The 16,742-nt window shown below is 44.1% G+C and overlaps 2 protein-coding genes across 14 annotated transcripts in view; one reads left to right on the top strand and one right to left on the bottom strand.

Moving 5' to 3' along the window:
- SCYL3 (SCY1 like pseudokinase 3) overlaps window positions 1-10,111 on the top strand; it is a 33,635-nt gene extending 23,524 nt beyond the window's left edge. For all 7 annotated transcript variants that reach the window (XM_084851068.1, XM_084851062.1, XM_084851066.1 and 4 more), the window contains 6 exons: window positions 4,685-4,824; window positions 5,401-5,588; window positions 6,178-6,349; window positions 7,696-7,854; window positions 8,162-8,871; window positions 9,779-10,111. In XM_084851068.1, coding sequence (XP_084707194.1) covers window positions 4,685-4,824; window positions 5,401-5,588; window positions 6,178-6,349; window positions 7,696-7,854; window positions 8,162-8,871; window positions 9,779-9,841 — 1,432 coding nt within the window. In that variant the 3' untranslated portion in view covers window positions 9,842-10,111. The remainder of the gene's footprint in view (window positions 1-4,684; window positions 4,825-5,400; window positions 5,589-6,177; window positions 6,350-7,695; window positions 7,855-8,161; window positions 8,872-9,778) is intronic.
- FIRRM (FIGNL1 interacting regulator of recombination and mitosis) overlaps window positions 1-16,742 on the bottom strand; it is a 66,547-nt gene that overhangs the window by 6,887 nt on the left and 42,918 nt on the right. Inside the window, exons 20-25 of one of the 7 annotated variants that reach the window (XR_014790357.1) lie at window positions 15,889-16,002; window positions 15,188-15,292; window positions 13,422-13,502; window positions 12,185-12,304; window positions 10,554-10,813; window positions 4,318-4,441 (exon numbers count right to left, since the gene is read on the bottom strand). Coding sequence is in view for 3 of the 7 variants with exons in the window: in XM_084851057.1 (XP_084707183.1) it covers window positions 10,628-10,813; window positions 12,185-12,304; window positions 13,422-13,502; window positions 15,188-15,292; window positions 15,889-16,002 (606 nt within the window). In the remaining 4 variants the exon portion in view is untranslated. Of the gene's footprint in view, window positions 1-3,748; window positions 4,573-9,142; window positions 10,814-12,184; window positions 12,305-13,421; window positions 13,503-15,187; window positions 15,293-15,888; window positions 16,003-16,742 lie in introns of those variants that run through there. The other 6 variants (XR_014790354.1, XR_014790356.1, XR_014790355.1 and 3 more) reach the window with 6 other exon arrangements.

Raw genomic sequence — 16,742 nt, 5'->3', positions numbered from 1 at the left:
TGGATCTTACTGTTCCTGTGAACAGTCTAGATGGGTATATATGTTAGCTGTGTTTGTCTGAAAGTTAGCCCTTTACTAGGTCTCCCACAAAATTTGTTTCACTTCAGTAGTGGTGGTTAAATGGGATGTAAAACAGTAGTATGGCCAACCTGGGTGGTGTACCTCACTGCAAAATGTCCTACAGAAGACTACTTGTTGGAGCATCCACCTGATGAATGCAGCACTGGAAGGTGTGGACACTTTTAGTCTGTAGTGCTGAACAAAAGTGACAGAAGCCCAAGTACCTGTCCTACAGTTCTGAAGGTGGCAAAAATGTTTGGTGTGTTAAAAATAGGAAGGCCAGATGGACTTGAGCACACTCCGGGAGAGAGCGCAGGACAGGAAGGCCTGGCGTGTTATGGTCCATGGGGTCACGAAGAGTCAGACACGACTGAACAACTGAACAGCAAGGCCAGATGGGACCTGACATAGTTGTGTGCCTTTATCCACCTTGCCAAAATGCCCTTGGAACTTCTCATAGTGAAAGTGTGGAAGGAAGTGATTGACACCGTGAACTCCCAAGTCCATTTAACGTACATCCTCCAGCCTCTGGACATATTGTGTGCCATACTTCTTCCTTGGGATTAGGCTTAGAACAAAAATAATGTAAGAGTCTCTTGGCTTCTATTGAAGAACATACTGTTCTTGGAAACAGTCCTGATTACACCTTTAATTGAAGGAGGCACCTTATTCTTTCCTCACAGGGAGATCTAAAGTTATTGTCATCCCAAAACAAAATACACTACTCTAGAACTGCAAGAGACGTTGACCTGATAGGCTCCTAGTAAGAACTCTGCGAACAGTGTACAGATTCAGTAGGGAATAGCTGAGCAGTCAGAGGGTTCAGCAGAGAAGCTCCCTTAAGGAAATGCCACAAGTGAGGATGCCTAGAGATTAACCTAGGTACTTTTATTACCTAGCACAGTTGCTTGGTCTACTATATGGCATTTAAAAAAAAAAAAGACAATTGGGCTAAATTGGGTGGGTACATGAGAAAGGGCCTTCTCAGTTGTGGCCCCCAGGATGTGGAATGCCCTCACCCTCATGGTCTACTTCTAGACAGGCATGGAAGCAGGACTTTTCAGAAACTGGATTGTGCTGTGTATTCTGTTGCTGTTTTTAAAAGGCTGTTCATTTTAATGATTGTTGGTTTACTTGTTAGTTTGTTTTTTAGATTGTATTTTTATCTTGCTTTGTATTACAGTAATTTTATGCAAGCCACTTTGTGAACAATTTGTCAAAAGGCCAAGTATAAATGAATAAATAGTAATAATTGTCAAGAAAGACCTGGAATTAACATCAAGGAATGAATCTTCTTTTCTTTTCCAACACCTGCACTATCACTGAGAAGCTTTTCACATAGATGCACTTTTGGAAGTTAGGAGTGTCCACTTCTCCTTTATTATACTGAAACGATTCCAGAATGTATCTTTCAGTCTCTATAAACAGCGAGGTAGTGCTAGGTTAAGTGTCAGAATTGGGCCCAAGCTCCCTGGTTTGGTTTCTGATTGAGATTTGGAGACGGACCTAGAAGAAGCCCAGCCAAAACAGGGAGCAGGGGAGGAAATTCCCCAAGATCTCTAGGAGTCAGCGAAAAACCTTCCCAGGGGCTAAGCAAGTAGAAAGGCCAGAGACTGTCTCCCTCCCCCTCCCTGAGGGAACCCAGGCTCTGTTGGAAGAGGAAGCACCAGAATTAATAGATGCCAGAGCTTGCCACTGAGTTAAGTGGGTGGAGCTGAGAGGAGGTGGGAGGTGTCCCGCCAGATTAGCTGCTAATCAGAAGTTGGGGCAAGAGGATCCTCCCTGAAGGAAGGAGCCCAGAAAAATCCTGCCAAGCACAGCAGGAAACCCGTCCATTGGTTGAAAGGCAAGAGTAGCTCTCTTAACAAAAGCTCTGTTTAGCTAATTAGGCCCAGAGGACAGCCCCCAGCCTCTGTTAGTCACTTCAGGTGTGATGGGCTTGTAATCCCTGACACTAGGTCTGGCTGTAGCAGAAGGTTGGGAAGAATGACAAGCTAAACTGAAAATTATACTCCTTTTGGGGTCAGCAAGAAGCTACCAGAATTATGTCTGATCTTGCCGCCTTAGCATTTCAAGACAACTTGGAGAGAAGCACTGGGGGTATGAAGGCCTGTAGGAGACCTTGGGGGGGGGGAGGAGTCACTGCACTTAGTGCATTTATGGTTTCTGTTTTGTCACAAAGAAAGCTTGCAGGGAATCTGTAAACTTAGTTGATTGGAGAAGGAAAGAGGGAGACCTACAGGTCAAAGAAAAACCGTGGGTTGGGATTCCACTCCATCCAAATCCTAGTAGTTCAGCAAGTCCATTTTGGTGTTTTTTAAACTACACTTGATCTTAGCCAAAAGGCTGAGAAGGCTTTGCTGTTGTAAATTCCCTTCACCAGAACTGTTATTAAAATACTGTAGGAACATGGTGCTCCATAAAGAAAGAGGATGGCTTCAGGAACAGCGACTTTATCTTATCCTTCTTTTCTTGTTTCCATATGATTTTGTTATGATACTGTCTGTTTAGACCAGCACATGTTCCTTTGAAAACAGAATAAAAACTTGTAGAGCCAGATCAATCACTCTGACCTCTAACCAAAATATTGCTGTGACTGATCTCTGAAACTGCCAGCCTTGCGCTACATAGATTCTTGCACTAGGCTCTCCAGCCAAATATTTGTTTGTCTAAAGCAGAGCTTTCCAAACTGTGTGCCGCAACACATTAGCGTGTCGGCAGCAGTGTATAGGTGTGTTGCGCGAAATGCAGAAAATTGTGCGGAAGGGCACCGCGGAGCTCCCTTACTCGCGTTTGCTTCACTTGGCCTCTCCCCCAGAATTTCCTAAAGCAGCTAATGTTAAAGCAGCTAAGGCTTAGCTGCTTTAACATTAGCTGCTTTAGGATCATGTAGCGTCTTGACATAGGACGCATGTGATTGGCAGTATTGGAGCAGTACGGTGAGGTAGAGGTGCGGGGCGAAGAGAGGGGAGGGGAGGTGCCGCCCTGGGAGCAGAGCTTGGCTGGCGCCAGCGCGGAGAAGTGGCAGCGGCCACCAGCCCTGCGAGATTTCGAGCGCGCCCTTCGCAGACTTCTGCACCGCGCTCCTGCACGGCCAGGCCAGAGTAGCGTGCGGGCAGAAACGCCACCTGGGACTGGGACTGCACCAAGCGGGCCGTCCGCCGTCTTGGCCAGTTGGAACGGAGCTCAGTGGAGGCCAGAAGCCTCAGAATCAGCGTGTTCCCAATCACCTGGGCGAGCGCAGCTGCAGGCTCTCACCCAGTCAACCCACCTACTGCCGGCTGAAGGGAGGCCACCCTCCTAAACCCAGTGTGGCAAACAGCAAGCCAACCACCACGTGGCACTTATAATTTGATTTCTGCCATTTATTTTTATTTTTACTCTGCTGTAATTGTGGATTAACCACCCACTGGCAGTGTACCACCGGAGAGTGCTGGAACTGGACTCTGGACATAGGCATTGCAAATATTTACAGCAATATAGCCTTGTAGTGAGACATATATATTTACACCATTTTTGTTGGACTTTTGCTTCTCTACTTCATGTGTTTTTGCAGCTGAGCTCCTACCTGGACCTATGTGTCCTAATATGTATTGTAAATACTTTAGTTAATTTTGTTTATTTTTCACATTTTCTTTCACATATTTACATACTATTACTCATAAATGACAACAATGTATGTTATCTTACAAATCATTTATTTTTAAAAATATACATGAAAGGTTTTCATGAGATACGTTCTATCCCCATACATTTCGTTATTACAATTTATGTATGTGTCCGTATCTCTTATAACAGGTTAGTTTAACCTCCGGTTTGCTAGTAAAACTGAATTACCATGTCACGAATTGATGCATGTCTAAAAAGTGTGCCACCAACATGAAAAGTTTGGAAAGCTCTGGTCTAAAGCATTTTTATCCTGCTTCTCAGCTGAAAAGGCTCCTGGAGCAGCTTACATACACTCAATTAAAAAAAGGACAGTTCCTGCCCTTGAGTTCTAGGAGAGCAAGGAAAGGAGTACTCCCTCAAATAATTTTAATTTTTATTCAAACACACAGAAAAGTGTAAGGTCCGTATATTTTGTCTTCTTTGCTTTGGTTGCCTACTTGTCTTGACTTTGTGCATACTTTTGTACAGTAGCCACTGCTATTTTAAAAAATCAAGTATGACAGGGCCTATTCAGTATGACTTCAGTTCAATTGTCACACTTTTATTCAAAAGGTTAATTAATAGCTTTCATAGCAACAACTAAGTTACCTTTGTATACTTGAGGGTACCAGGAAATTCCTCAAGTGCAGGCAGCAGACTAGTAATACCAGCAATAGACTTCTCACTCCCTGAGGGCGAACCGTCATAACCAACTCCAGGATAATGTCCACTGCTGAAGGAGAATTGACACATCTGTTTGTATTGCTATTGTATTGGACTCCTGTGTAATTGTGGCCATTGCTACATCTGACATGCACTCAGGACACATGGTGGGAGTTAGTTGCGGCACCCAGAGAGTTTGAACTGCAAAATGACATGCCAGAAAGAGAGAGGAAGGAGGTCAATATAAGATGTAAATGTGTAAACTGTGTGTGAGGCAGTGACAGGGAAAGTTGAGCAATTTGTTCTAATACAGATTCCTGCTGGACAGAGCGGCTGGCTTGTCAGAGAAGTTGATAGCTTTGCGGTTGGTACCTCTCTTGCTCAATCAGCTTGTGTTTGCTGAGCCTGTAGCTGTCAAGAGCTTCCTTCCTCATCTCCTGGGTCCAAAGAAAGGTAAACTTTGAATTTTTTCTCTTCAGAATAAGCACAAATATGCAGTGTGCATGTGGGGGTGCTTGGAATTAAGGCTGACTCTTGATGTAGAATTCTGAATAATGCTACAGGTGATGGCTTCATTTGTGGAGTTGTTACCCATACTGTATACCTGCCCACAAATTGTAAGGGTTATGTCTGTTGCAGCCTCTCTGTCTCTGCTTCCCTAACATTCCTGCAGAGATTAAGGTTGCCCTCTGGTCTAAATGTTCCAGTGGGTTTCACCCCTTACCATCAGAAGAGTGGTGCCCTGCTTCTCCCCTTCTTCCACTTGGCTTCATTCAGCAAGTATCTCTGTCCCCTCCGTCACATACTCCCCCCCCGCCCCCGGCCGCCTGTAGGCACTAGAAAAGACAGTGGGTCACTGTAGAGGTCTTTGAATAGCTTTAAACTTTTGCTTCCAGTGCCAATAGAGCCACATAGCTAAACAATATTGAAGGTTTTGTGATAGTACAGACATTTATATACCTGTGACAAGAATTTTGAATCGCTCGTTTCAACTGCCATCATGTTAACCCTTCAACCCTTTCACCCCAGATAAAGTGGGTGAAAGCCAGATCAATGGTTTGCTGTCTCCAGCTGTGTTCCAAGCACATGTCAGCCCTGTGCTGCTGAAACTGTTTGAAGTGCATGAAGAGCATGTTCGGGTGGTGTTGCTATCTCACCTAGATGCCTATGCAGAACTGTTCACTCAGAAAGAGTTGAAAAACATCATATTGCCACAGGTAAATATAGCAGATAAGAACCTGGGAGTGGTGTATTAAGGAAGCATTGGCTTTTGCTATGGGATTGTTTAGGCTGCCCTATTCTGACACCATTCAATCTTATTTCACATGTCTACGCAGAAAGATAGTTCTGCCAAGTTCTATCCATCATTCTCAGTCCTGACCCACTTTCCCATCTTTGCTTGTTTGTGGGTATACACATGTATACACAATAGTCTCCTATAGCCCATGCTGTACAGTCAGACCTCTGTGGTTTGGGCAACAAATGCTTACTGCTATCTGATTGACTCTCTTTCCCACATTTTTGTGTCTCATTGTTCATGGTCTGAATCCATGCTGAGCAGGTGATGTCTGGTGTCCAAATTACTAAACGTGCTTTGCAAAGAAGTCAGGGAGTTCAAGGATAGTGGGATTTGCTTAAAATACACTGGATTTGGGGGCAAGCTGGTTAAGAAGTGAGCCATGGAAGAAGGGATTTTTCCCAAATGGTAGGACTGTCAAGAAAGGAACTGTGGGAACCTACATTAGGTGTAGTTTCTCAGGTGAATGTAGGAAGCAAGCTGTGCTTGACAGCCTATCCTTATTCTAGGTTTTACTGGGGCTGCGAGATACCAGTGACTCTTTGGTGGCTGTAACGCTGCAAAGCTTAGGAGTGCTGGTCTCTCTGCTGGGACCTGATGTTGTTGTGGGAGGTGACAGAACAAAGATCTTCAAACGTTCAGCACCAAGTTTCACTAAAACTATGGACCTTTCCCCAGAAGGTAAGGAAATACGGCAGGTTTTGTGTTCTCCTACAGTCAAAATTAGCTGGAGACCAGCTCTGATGGTCAAACTGGAGCAGTGATTGTAATTGGGGTAACATATTTGTTAACAAACTGTATTTTCTGTATGCTGCTGCAATTATAATCTAAAGAGGAAAGCACCAGGGATGACAGTTACACTGTTGAGACTCCACTAAGATTAGCTGGGCCATTTAAATTCAGTGATTGTCTCCATTGGGTGGGAGGTTGTTTACATTATCAGTTCTAAACAAAGGAAATATTTACTTATGGAATGTGACTTTAGAGTGCATTATGAGGTTAGCAGAAAGAGATCATTACACTTTATGCAGCAAATTCCTTTTCATTGTAATACAATACAATGCTTATTGCCTGTGCACGTGCTAAGTCAGTCCAGAAATGGCATTGCAGCCGATCCTTCTGATGCCAAAAATGTTCCTAGGTTTCTGTCTGTGTGTTTTAAAGGGATCTTCCACTTAAAGAATGGAAATATGAGTAAACGTATTCTAGGAAAACAAATTGTGAACCGAGGGTCCCAGGAAGAAGAATTGGCCCAACCTGTTGTGTCCTATTTCTAATATTATGAAATTGAGGAATGGACATTTGGTTATACTTGATTATTCACATGATGTTTGATGCACCAGCAGCACCTAGCTTCTTAAATGCATATTGCTGTTGTCACTGTGGGTGTTCACAAGGGTATGAACACACAGTGCCGACCTTGTAGAAGTCTGCACATCTTGTGACTCCATCAAGCCCAAATGCAAGGATGTCCATAATTGTGGTCTGAAGAAGAAACAGCAGGAGTCTCTTCAAGCTTCAGCACAACTGAGAGAAATGCCTGAACCATCACCACCCTGTCAATGGCCAGAAAACTTGCAGTGAGGTTGGAAGGAATTAAGCAGCAGATTCCTGCTGTTTCCTTTCTTCATAGCCTAGCAATGAGAGAAATCCCTGCCTCTCCCCCAAGCCCCTCTGTGCATGGGAAATTAACTCAGAAGGAGCCAAGTGTACTTGGTGCACTAAAAATAATGAATTCCACTCAGCAGTACAGATATCGCATCTATTCAGGAAGGCTGCCCTCATCAAAATGTGACAGAGGGATAAGAAATCTTACATTTGGGCCCCATAAATACAACGTGCAATCTTCCGGGCAGTTATCCATTGTACTAACGATCAAGGCTACCACTCAAAGAAATGTAGCTCATTTATCATGTTTTAATTGATTAACATTACATAGATATGTAAATTAATAAACAAATTTTGAAAAATATTTTGTTTATGCATGATGCTATTCTGTCAATTTTTTTGCTCATGTACCCTTGTAGATTCCCCCAACCATGTAATGAGCTGCCAGAGAAAGCTGATCTATCAGCCACTGCAGAATAACTCAAGTGTGTTCCTGAAGTGCCCCAACTCTGGGAATCTGTCCTTCACCAACAGAAACCATGTGCCAAGGCAAGATCCTCACATTGCCTTACAAAAAGGTAACCTTGATCTTTTTTCTTGCAACAGCCCTTCCTACTAAAAAAAAACCCTCTGAAATTTTCGCTTACATCTGCTGGCCTACTGGTTAGCTGAGCCTTAGCATAGCAGGCCATGTGTCAGGCTAGATGAATGCTCTGATCCAGTGGGCAATTCTCCTTATCTTAGATTAAATTTTAGGTTTTTAAGTGGAAGTAATGGTGTGCACGTAGGTTATTATTTTATATATAATTTAGGTTATAATTTTCAGGCGTAAGACACGGGAATGCGTTACTGGTCAAATAGACATATGTTCTGTATCTTCTACAGGGGAACAAGAGTCTTTGAACTTATACAGTGTTCCTGGTAGATTAAATACATTCAGGAATGGTAGAAGCTGCCAGCATGCAACTGAGAAGACAGCAGAAGAATGGCCAGACTGGAGTGAGTGTGAGCCAGAAAGTGAGAAAAGTGCAACTGTAGATTCTAAAAGGAATGAACTTTGTGTCAACAGCAGCCCCTGTCTTGCCAATCATGATGTGGATGAGAAATCTTGGGATGATGAGGCTCATAACCCTAACATTAAACTCTCCTCAGGAACTAGCCCCGGTGCTATAGGTTTAAATGACATCACAGAGCTCCAGCAGTCTCCAAATATGTTTGAACTCAAGAAAGAATTTAGAACTCTCACATTCAATCCCTCTCCAGAGTCCAGCAGCAACAGTGATGGGATTGACCACAGAGACCAGCAGGGTGAAATCTCTCTGCTCAAGTCATCATTTCTACAGAGGTCTCCCAAGTCAGAATGTGGGTTAGGAGAGGAATTCATGATCCAGGTGAAGAGGAAAGAGCTGTATGATACAGAGCTGGACTGGTTTGCTGACATGGTTCCAGATATCAAGCCATCAGCTCTTTTGATTCTGCCAGAACTGGGGCCCCAGCCTGTCATTCATAGCAACCTAAACACAGTTTCCAGCACTGAATGTGAAGCTCAGGAGGTGCCGTTTTCTTCTAAATTTGCAGCTGCTGAAATTACAGAGGTGAGGATTTGGAACTGTGGGACAGAGAACTGCTAAGACATGTAATTCTAATGCTGTACACAATTTGCTTTATATACTGGTCAAGTAGCGATATCTAGATGTTACTACTATTATCACCTTGATGAGGTGTAACATAAGATTCTATCCACTGCAGCCCTGGTTCCTGTGTAATACTATAGAGACCTGTTAAAATGTTTTCTAATACTTACTCTGGGAAGGAGAAAGTACCACATGGCTCTATTCTTGAGTGGGTTACTGTTCAAAGGAAGCAGCTGTTTACCCCAGCTACAACTGTTTATTCTAGTGCAGGAAGGGTGGTATCTCCCATATCTCCTACAGCAAGATACTATTTGTTCAATGTGTTGTATGTTTTATTAGCTATTTAACATTTTATTTTTTATTATGATGGTTTCGTGGTACAGGCCTCAAGTATTTCTCATAATGCCCAAGAAACGGAATCGGGGTCCTTGTGAGCAATGCTACAGTGGCTATATGGACTGAGTAATTTGAAGAAGAGGGAGGGGATCTCTGCATGGCTTGGTTTCAGCATCACTGTTCATTTAGTGTGGTTGCAGCAAGCCTATGCAGGTTCCTGATAGGGTGTAAGAGGAGACTGTATAACGAGCTAAACTGTATATCAAGCAAACAGCAAGTAAAGTAAATTTGCTTTGACCTGTACTTTGCTTAGCTGCCTCAGGTGCAGGCTAATCAGACAGGACTCCCATGATGGCTGTGACTTTTGTTCCTGTGGCTGTTCAGGGAGGGAGTAGTGGACAGACTGTGAAAAGTTTTGGCTGCCCTCTTCCCCTGCCAATCAAAAGCAGTGGCCTGGAATAGCTTAGCTGTCCGGCTGGTTAGCTTAGTACTGATCTTGCTGATGTAATTAATGTTTTTATCATCATCCTAGGTGGATGTTGCTGGCTGGGAAGAAGAGGAGGAGCTGAGTTGGGAAGATGATACCACCTGGTGACAACTACGATCTTGTGCTGTGTTGGGTAGCTTCTTCCCAATACCTCCCTCCACAAGCAGCAAAAACTTGTGATCTTCACAGCCAGTTCAAGTGCTCGCCCTTCTGACCTGCAATATTTTGCCCCAAACTAAAACTAGGGCCTCCTGCCCTAGGTGCTAAAAAGGAGTTATTGGACAGAGGAAGATATTGCAGATGTGTGATTTTATTTTTCCACAATTATTATTGTTTGTGGAATTCTAGGAAAAATAAATGGATAATTCACTAGTTAAATGTTTGTGCACTCTATTTGAATGAGAAAACTGGGCTTCAGTGTGGTTCTATCGATTCTACAGGTGAACATGCAAGATTCAAGGATGTTTCTACAAAGCCATATCTACAATGTGAGCAGCTGTGGACTTATATTAGGATGGCAGAACAGTATCATAGCATAGCAAATTTTTGTTCTTATGCTGAACAATTTAGTTTCTAGAGGGAACAGTTGAACATATCTGTAATGCTTCCTACCTACTGGTAGTAAAGGCAGACTGCAGTATAAGAGAATGTCATAGAAAAAAAGGTATTTATTTTAGTCTATGTTCGATCATTCATGTTAAGTGATAATTTGCTATCTTTACTTTTCTATTCAGCAAGCCCCTGCAACTTGTATACATAAACAGACATAAAGCAGGTTCAATCTAGATTCTGGAGCTACCCCTGGTGGGCTGCAGTTTACCTCTTTGGCTTCTAGTGGCGGGTCCTGGGTGGAGGTGCAGCTAGCAATCACCCAGAAGAGGAGACTTAAACCAGTCAACATATGCTATTCTTCAAGCTGCTCAGCTTTGTCTGTATTGCTTCCAGTTTCCTTGGGAGCCAAATGGGAGGCGGGCCCTTCTGTAGCAGCAGCTTCACAGCCTCCAACATCCCTTCAGCAGTGTCCATTGCTGACTTGTACTGTGCCTCGCTAGGTGAGAAGCACGTTCTTTTGGGAGAGGGCTACAGAGTGAAAACAAGGAATCATTGTATAACAGAAAGCATCCAAGCAGAGGAATGTTAGCAATTGTAAGATGACTCATCCAGTCATTGCAGTAAAGCCCAATAGAGCTTAGCTGGTGGAATCTGCTTTGCAATTTCTGTGAACCATAGGCCCTAAGCATAGCGTCCAATGGAGCTGCTGTGCTCCCACCGAGTCCATTGTGACGTCTGACCTATGCCTTACGCAACAAGTCGTTCTGGATTTCTGCTCATTCCTGGCTCCTATCCGAAGCACTAAATACCTGTTGCACAAGCACTTGGTCTTGCTGGCACCTGGGCAGCATTAGTTAGATACTGCCCATAGCTGGCTAAAAGGTGCTTCTTACAAACAGGCTTTAAGATGGTCTGATTTGCAACTGTTTGGAGAGATCGCTAGAAGCCAGCTCCTCAGCCTGTGACTGCCAACCCCGAAGAAGGGGGACATCAGGTACCCTCCAATTTGCATTTTTGTTAAAGCTGCTTTCATGCCTCTGGTTACTTGTGTACACTAAACAGTTTCTTATCATACTCCAGCATGGGCCATTTAACAGGACTGTGGAAGTAGCTGTGGCCCAGTCATTACAAACTCCATTTTGGGGAAGAGGCTATGTTATGAAGATGGGATATTCAATAACCATAGAATGCATCTTAACATATGTCTCAACCTGCCTAAAAGGACTCCTAAACACTAAGCTAGCTATTGTGAGGGGGAAATTCTGCAGTTCCTTCCATGCCACATGGGGTGGAGAACTGAGAGACCTTTCCCCCATAAGTTACATTGGTCAAAACCCTTTACAATAGTCTCTCTGATCTGGCTTAAGATGATCTGCTTAAAGATAAGAATAAGCCACAGAGTGGAGCTATCCTCACCTCCTAATAACAAAAGATTAAGCACCACCTTCTGAATTAGAAGTGCATGAGCGAAGTCTGTTCTCCATAAAGAAGTGACTGGCAGGTGGTATCTTCCCTGTTGCAGGCAGGACTTCCTCTTTTCTACAAGCTAGCAAGAGCTTATGTGTAAAGCTCAACATTACTGAAGTGTTATAAAATGAGGACTAATGTGCCTAAACCCAATATTTGTCTATATGAGTAATTCTGACAGCCTCTGCGTACACATTCTTGTGTACAAACAGTATGAACTGGACAAACAGCAATTTCCATGGTTGCTGACTACAGCTGTGGTCACCTAGTTCACACAATACATATGTTCATGTAGGGTTACTCATACTGACAAAAAAATGTCTGGTACAAATTAGCCCTAATACTGCCTTTAGTGCTGTGTAAAAATGAAAGTGAGTGTGTCAGTGGGCATCACTTGCTGCATTCAGTCTCACCCACAGGACTGCAACGTACCTCTAAGATCAGGGGCCTTTGTCTGTCGGCTGTAGCTTCTAGTAAATGGCACTTGAAAAGAGCATTTTCCTCTTTAATTCGTTCTGCTCTTGCTTCTGCTGTCTCGTCTATGTGGTAGGTCTGAGGGGAAAGCCAAAGGAAACGTAAGTAAGAGTAGACAACGATGCAGTTAAAAGAATAGCTACTACTACTATGGGAGTTAGAAGAGCACTGAGCTTCTAATGGCTGTGTTAGCTCAGTTTTCCCCTAGATGAGGGTGAAGAGGAAGTTGCTCATCCTACCTGTAAGGTCATATGCACACATGCAGGATCTCCCACTTTGGAACATAAGAAGAGACCTGCTGGATCAGACCAAGGGGCCATCTAGTCCAGCATTTTGTTCACAGTGACCAAGCAGCTGTCAACCACAAACCCACACACAGGGCATGAGCGCAACAGCAACCTCCCACCCATGTTCAACTGGTTGGGGTACATAGGCTTAATGCCTCTGGTACTGATCTAACCCTTCCCACTTTACTGATGGAGGGGTTAGATCAGTTTCCAGGTTAAAGCTTTAGAATGTTCTGAATCAAGCTCTGTATAGGTAAGATCCCACAGCTCTCATTTTACTGATTTTCATTTACTGGCTGCCTTGGGGGCCTATTGTCAGGCTGAAAAGTATGATAAAATAAATACATGTGTGGGATTGCACAGGGACCACAAAGAAGTGATTTTGCTTAGGGTCCTTACATATGTACAGTGAAAGAAATCTGTCTAATCACTATGAAGACATAATTCTGCAATACACAAGGGGTTTGGGCTACATAACCAAAGGCTTTGAATTATGCTCCTACGTTCTAAAAAGGCTCCAATTAGTTGCAAAAGCAATGAGTTTTTATATTTATTTACTTATTACATTTCTATGCCACCCAATAGCCACACACAGAACTGGGCTGGTGGAAGCAGACTTCCCTGTCCCCTCCTCCCCACGGCAGCCCTTGTAGCCCCCTGAAAATACTACACAGAGGGTTAGGGGCCCCTGATGAATGGGGTGAGCGGTACTGTAGGGGGAGATCCTCTTGAATAAGGTGGAGGCACCTTCTGTGAGCGGAGCTCTTCCATCAATGGAAGGCAAATCCTGGATCCATCCCCAGATGTCATAATTACAACAGCAAGATAATATGCATGCTTGATTAGGAAACATTAATTTCAAAAACTAACGCCAGCAGTAAGTCATCAATTTCATGTTAAAGAAATACCTTTGACAGGAAGCCAACAACTTTGCTTTTAATTTCTTCAGAGTTTAGACACTGGGGAAGTATGACTTCATGGCTTGTTCCCTTAATACAAAAAAAAAAAAAGGGTGGGATGGGGGGCTCAAATACAATCCAACTTGGTTACTCAATTACTTTGGCAAAAGAATCAAGATGAATCCAGGAATGTCTACTAAATTACTGGAAATAGTGGGCACAAGTGGAACTTACAATGAAAGTGCATGAAGATGATTCAGTCACTTGCTAACGTTCAGGCTCCTAAACCACCTCTTCCATTATCTGTATTGCTGATCAATACATGTATTTTAATGTTACTATTTAAAAATTCCATAACTTTTGACTCTGTACACTATACCTATGGTAACTTATGAAAAGAGGAAAAATTAAAACCATCAACTCAGATAAGCAGAGTTGCTGTCCAGAAGTGTCAAGCTTCTCCATATATATTCTCCTGTCCTCAGTAGCCGTTCTCCATTCACTTGCCATCTTTTAATGGCACAAACATTTACAGTCATCCAGAAAAAATAGTTGGTAGTGCACAATTGTAACTTATACCACTTCTATTATGGAGCATAGTCCAGCCAATTATAAGCAGTTCATGGGTCCTGATCTCATTCAAGTTAATCTTGATTAAGTACTATTGAAAGGAATGGAAGTTAAGTGGTACCTTCCGCAACAGGCAGAATCTTCTTTCATTAAACCTGCAAAGGGGAGCTCCTGGCTCTCCAACATCCCCATCTGGCCTGCAGAGGCTTTGGCTCCCTCTGCATGCCCGCCCCTGCCCAAGCCCCGCTCCCAGGAGTCTACCCAGGCTTGAGAAAGCGGGGGGAATCCCCCTGTTGTCCCTGACTATTGACAGGAATTCCTCCCCCAAGCACCCTGGAGCCTTGGGGAGGAGGATCCCCCCAAGCACGCCCCTCCCAATTAGGAGGGCAAGCACCACAGTAAGTGCTTTGCCCACACCACACCTTCCCCCATCATGGAGGACATGGTGGGGACATCACAGCAAACTAGCCCCAGCTGAGGCTGGAGTGCTCCAGCTGCAGCTTTGGCCAGGGCAGCTTTGCCTCACTGCACCTTCCTCTGTCGGGGAGGACATGACTTGAGTGAAGCAGCCCTGACATGAAGTGCCAGCTGGAGCTCCAGCCAGTGCCTCACTGGGGGCATAGCCATGCTCCCTGACACCATCCAGTCTGCAGAGGTCTGGGTAGGGGAGCATGCAGCCCCCCACTCTAACTCGGTTCCCCTCCCATGCATTAAACTATAGTTTGGACAACATAAGAAACACTGGCAAAGACATCTGCTGCTTCTAATTTATGCAAACTGCAGTTTAAATGAGACCTCGAAGGAGGGGATGTGCCACTGGTTGTCCTCACCAGAGGTCCAGGGCACTTGCCCCTGGAGTTCAGTTACTTCAGGAGTGCACAACCTGGGGCTCCCAAGGGTGCCCTGACCCTTTCACTGCCACCAAGCTCCCTGTCATTTGTACTCTCTCTATTCCCTTCCCCAGAGATCCTCATGAAAATCGCTGGTGAGTGGGTGTGGATGTGTGTGTGCATGTATATGTGTTGTGTGTGTGTGCATGTTGCACACCCATTATTCACCTGCAAACAAATTTAGCTGGATTGAGTCCTTTTAAGTCCTACTAACACTGATGAGAGAACTAATGTTGGACTTTAAAATGCTTAATTTTAGCTGAATTATGCTCATTTGTTTTCAAAACTGAAAAGCACAACTGGACTTCCTCTTACCTCTGCAAACTGAGTGAATGCCTCTATAGCATGCTGTTGAATCAGCCAGCTACTGTTGGCCAGCAAAGAAGCAAACAGACAGGGCAGCTTGGATAGAACCTGTACCTAACAAGTGGATAATGAAGTTACCATTTGTGTTTTAAGTCAATATATTTCCCCGTTTCCCTTATTTTCCTGGGAATCATAATTAGAAAGACAGCCCAGATATAGCTCCCAGAATTACAGTCATGGAAAGTCCATGGCTGTCTTGGCTTGCCAAAGAATCAGCATTTCTCACCCTCCAAAATAAACCAACAAACAGGCTTTCAATGTACCAGCCCAGCTGTCGAAATGCACACATGTACACTAACCCACTATATTCAACAGGAGACTAAACTTTAGAAATGGAAAACTGCCAGGTGTCAATGACTGTTGGGCTAAAATAAACTCAGTGGCAAGAACACCAAGTCCAGGGGTAATGTAAAAGTGAAATATATTTCTGTCCCTGGAGGACTATTAAAAGATCTTACTCTGTACATATACTATGTCTATCATATAGGATTTCTAAAAAATATTAGGAACTTGGAATCCTCATGATTAATGTACTCTGGACCTAGTGGCTGCACTGACAAATAATGTCTTAGTACTACAGTCATCATCTTATTATATCCACCTGTAAATAGCACCTACAGAAGACTAGAATAATGATCCAGTATATTTACCTGGAAATCTGGTGGAATAAAGAGTTTCCCCACTGAAGAGAGAAAATCTAAGACTGCAGTTAAAACATGATCTGGGGGATTCAGCTGGAGGAGGGACATTTGCAGTGCAAGTATCTACAGGAAGAGAGAATTCTACATATCATCAAACACCAGGAAGATTTCAGAAAAGAAATTTGTTACACTGAGAAGAGAATGTCCAAGATTGCCCATTAAGAATCAGGATTCAGCTGAAGGCTCACATATTGCTCCCTTTCCCCCATTCACAGCATGAACTCCCCCTGCCCTTATAAACCATGGTGGCATTATACATACACAGAGGCCAACCATTAGGGCGGGGGGGGGGGGGGATCAGCTCAGAATCCTCCTTCTTGGCCCAGATGCTTTTTCTAAAGTAACTTTGGCCAGTGTAATGTTCTGCCACTGGCACACCACAAGCATCCACAGGGCGCTGGTGGTAGCAGGAGTGAAGCCCACGAGGGAGTCGGGGGAGTGAAAACGGCTTCTGGACATGCCGCAGTGACAAACCCTGCTTCAAAGGCTCCCCCCGCCCCCCGGGTTTGCTGGCAATTTGCTGTATTGCTTCACCCATGGGTTGTGTGATTGTGTTAAACACAGAAGTGCGTGCTGGCGGGTGGGCACAGTGAGGCAGCAAGAGAGGTCCTCCACCAGCAGCCACACTAGCTGGTGGCCCGAAGCATATGGCCCCCTATGAAAGGTGGATGGCAGACCCCATCTTTAGCAGGAAAGTGGTGCCCTGCCCTCCCTGTACTGTGCTGAAAGAGCTTGATTCAGGTTGTGGGGACTTGGCGGAACCCCACATAGCTGACTAATGTCAGCTACCCACTTTACAAGTA

This window comes from Heloderma suspectum, chromosome 4 (assembly GCF_057233095.1).
Source record: "Heloderma suspectum isolate Gila_16-S chromosome 4, 16-S_ref, whole genome shotgun sequence".
In the NCBI taxonomy this organism is placed as follows: domain Eukaryota; kingdom Metazoa; phylum Chordata; class Lepidosauria; order Squamata; family Helodermatidae; genus Heloderma; species Heloderma suspectum.
Note: the sequence above shows the minus strand (reverse complement) of the source record. Positions and strands in the feature narration are given on the sequence as shown.